This window comes from Pelmatolapia mariae, linkage group LG1 (assembly GCF_036321145.2).
Source record: "Pelmatolapia mariae isolate MD_Pm_ZW linkage group LG1, Pm_UMD_F_2, whole genome shotgun sequence".
Classification (NCBI taxonomy): Eukaryota; Metazoa; Chordata; class Actinopteri; order Cichliformes; family Cichlidae; genus Pelmatolapia; species Pelmatolapia mariae.
This window is the reverse complement of record NC_086227.1, coordinates 26,926,055-26,929,856: the sequence shown is the minus strand read 5'-3', so window position 1 is coordinate 26,929,856 and position 3,802 is coordinate 26,926,055. Positions and strand designations below refer to the sequence as shown.

Here is a 3,802-nt window from a genome sequence, read left to right as displayed (position 1 = left end):
CGACAATATTTTCACAGATGGGCCTTTAAGGTATTGCGGACAAATACAACAAAATAAAACCAGTAACAGTACCAAAAAAAGAAGATTTATTCATAACACACGGTAAAAGACCCAGGGAAACCAAGTTAACAATAAAAACGATTAAAAAGAGAAAGATAAAAACTGATAAAAAACCCTGAAAACCATAAATTTCACACCCGAGCCTCAACTCCATCGGTACCAAACAAGTCACGGACTGACTTGGGGGTTGGGGACTGCTAATCTAGAACATCACCTTGTCAGGTCCATTTCTTCCAGTTCATGTCTGGACAGATGACAGACAAGAGCCACACCGATGCAGTCTCCGAAAACATTTACCACAGTGTTGCAGCGGTCTCTGAAAGGTAATACAAAAGAAAAAACTCATACTAAACTAAACCAAAAATTAAAACTACATAACAATGCTTTTTTTTTTTTCAATTTTATGTTCATACAGTACATCTATATTTTCAGTTTCTGAATCAGTGAAGGCAGAAGACACTCCTTTGGCCATCTGTGACAAAACTATTAACTATTAGTGTCGTGTCCATTTCTAAAACTCACAGCAGCCATTCTATAACCACAAGGATGGAAGCGTCCCCCACAGGTAAACCAGCTGCAGTCAGAACAAAGAGAGTCGTCACTGCTCCTGTCGCCAGGATTCCTGCTGCTGCCTATGCTGGAGACTGTTGCTGTTACTCTACAGAGCAAACAGATCAGTTACAGTGGATTCTTGAAGACTACATCCACGACTTCCTAACAAACAGTGTCATAAAATAAACAACTTACCCAATGGTGATCAGCTGGCTCAGGTTCAGTTTGATGTTGTTCAGCTGGGCAATGAAAACTGCTGCGACTGCCTCGTAAAGGGCAGTTCCATCCATGTTGATGTTGGTACCGATGGGCAACATGAAACGAGTGATTCTGCGGTCAATCTTGATTCTGTCCTCACAACATCGGAAAGTGAGGGGCAATGTGGCAGAGCTATAAATCAATCGTAAGGTTTTAATCCTTTGTTCATAATTTCACATATTTAATAACTATAAAGACAAGCACTGGTGATAGACACTCAAAGCTAACATCAAACAGCTGAGAACCAAGACCTCAAAGGTACTCTTACCTGGATGAGATGAGCACTGCAGTCAGTAGCGCAGGAGAAACCCCCTTAATGAGAACTATGGGGTTAGTTCTTGTAAACACAAAATAGAGCGTTGGTAAAAACATTCCTGCGTGGATTATGAGCCTAAAACACACAATTTAAAGTGAATACTTACAGTCCTGGGTTTCTGGTTAGTATTTATTGAGTTAGGGTTCTGGTTTTGATTTTGTTGATCTTGTGTTTCTAATGCTCCCGTCTCTGATATCCCACTCTGTGTTTGTTATTCATCTTGTGGTTATTTCCTGTCATACAGTGATGGGCTCTCTTCTCATTGTTTTTATTTTGACGCTATGTATCTGTCTTTAAGCCTGTTTCTGTTGTCTTCACCACTGTCTGACAACTTTCACCTGTGGATTCCTCTTCTGGATTTCCAGCACACTATTTGGCTCAGTATCCAACTCAGCTTAAGTTTTCTCTGTTGGTTCCATTGACTGGACTCACGTTCCCTGGTTCAGTCCCCTGAAGCCCACCTCATTAGTCCAACAAGACTAACTTCTTGCTAATTAGTGAAGTGTAAATAAAACCTTTGAATTATAGTCTGCAGAGTCTGTACACTCCATTTTGGCTCTGATTCAGCTGTCATTATACTGAATTCCAAGTTGCTCCTGATGCATTCATCAGAGTGTGAAAGTGTGTAAATGTTAGATACAAACCCCTTAGGTATAGAAAAAAGGGCCTGTATGAATGTGTGGATGAATTGGTGAATGAGGCTTGTAGCGTAAAGCACTTGAGTGCTCAAGGAGAACAGAAAAGTGTTATATAGGAACCAGCCCATTTACCATTTACAAATTTTGGGATGAGGGTCGAAATGCAACTAAATTATGGGTCAGTATTCTGTTAATATAGACAGATGAAAGAACTTACCCAAAAACAACTACAGCCATGAACTTTCCCAGTTTGTAGATGGTTTCCCAATCATAAGCATCAACAACACGGCTTGCAATCATGAACATCACTCCCACTGGCAAGTAGCTGGAGAGAATAAAGGAAGGAAATTACTAAACAGATATGATTTTGATCACTGTAGTACTAAAAAAACAAAAAACAAAACAAAACAAAAACAACTAGCTGACATGAAGTGAAATACAATAACCACTAAAAAACTAAATAACTGTAAGTATTTATTCAGGCTAGGAGCGTGAGAGAAAACCTCTAGGCAGCATAAATTATGACTTTTATTTCACCAGATTACACGGTTCCACTATACCTTAACATTAAGTTAATCACATATTTTATGGTCCCATGGAGTACGGTAACAACTTCAACTGCGATCTCCCCTCTTTCCCCCATCAGCTTGAGTGTCAGTCCAAGAAAAAAGGAGCAGAAAATCAGGCCAAGCGTGTTGACATCATCAACGTAGTGAGCCACCAAATGAATTTCAGTGGTATTCTGAAGCAAGAGGAGGAGCACAGTAAGCAAAATGTCCTGACAGTTATTTGATACATTATTATTTGAAAAAATAAGCTCACAAAATCTTTATAGTGACAAGATAGAAAGATTTACCATTTCCATGGTAAGATTTTCTTCATCCAACGGAATGACAAACACCACCCTCTCAGTTTTGTACTAAGACACAAAAGTAGATCACATAAATATCATGGTTCACCCTTTATGGAAAACAAACAAAAGAGGGGTGTGTGCACAGCATGAGGAAAGGTAAAATACCTGCTGGACACAGCCCCGAAACAAATTCTGTGGCACCATGTTAAGAAACGAATTAACCTTCATAAATGTTTTCATTTCTTCATGCTGACCATCTACAAAAATCATGGCAGTCTTTACTGCAATTTGTTGTTGCTTGTATATACAGGCTTTTCACCTTATTAAATCCAACAAAGCATCAATAGTGGAGAAATTTTCTTCATCTCCTTCTTTGATATCTTGAGTGTTGTAAGTAGCTCCTGGCTTGATTATCAGCACGAGAGCTAATCCTGCAAGACATACACAGAGATACAGAACCACAAATAATCTTGCTAAACACACTCACCTTCTGGGCACTTCCTTAGTAGGTCTTTTAGAAGCATTTTGTGAAGTAACATTAATTTACACAGTAATAAAAACTACATATATTTAAATCTGGCTTTCTTTTGCTTCCAGATTTGCATTAATTCCTGGTTGCATGAATTCAGTAAGGTGCTGGAAAGATGCTTCAAGCTTCAGATTAGATAATATAAGATAAGATAAGATAACCTTTATTAGTCCCACACGTGGGAAATTTGTTAACCATATCTACTTACTACAACAGTCACAGATATACAGACAATCCTATTTTCAATTATTTCCACAAAAAATATGAAAGTAACTGACTTTGTGTTTTATAGTTTTGTCTTTTACCCGTAGTCACAGCCACAATTGATGTCAAGATAAAGTATACTGCTGCATGTATACTTATTTTTCTGGAGGCAGAAGCAGTCAAACCAGCAACCCCTGTAAAAGTATAAAACACAAGACAATACAGCAATCAGCAAATTGCAAAAACAGCAGACTTTCAAACAAAACATACCCAGATTTTGAGATACTACATTTCAGTAGCCATAATTAAAATCAAGATATTCAATACCTGATGGTAATTTAGTTTGAATGAAAGTTTGACTGTTAAAATGGCATAAGACAGGTTTTACAACA

General features: G+C 38.1%; 1 protein-coding gene across 1 annotated transcript; it reads right to left on the bottom strand.

The window, feature by feature from the left end:
• Nucleotides 1-270: 270 nt before the first annotated feature.
• Nucleotides 271-3,201, bottom strand: LOC134625862 (excitatory amino acid transporter 3-like). The gene is given in 8 exon segments (XM_063471221.1): nucleotides 271-376; nucleotides 583-689; nucleotides 691-718; nucleotides 808-1,002; nucleotides 1,139-1,261; nucleotides 2,042-2,149; nucleotides 2,997-3,108; nucleotides 3,165-3,201. Coding segments are annotated over 8 exon segments (816 nt in total).
• Nucleotides 3,202-3,802: the final 601 nt, after the last annotated feature.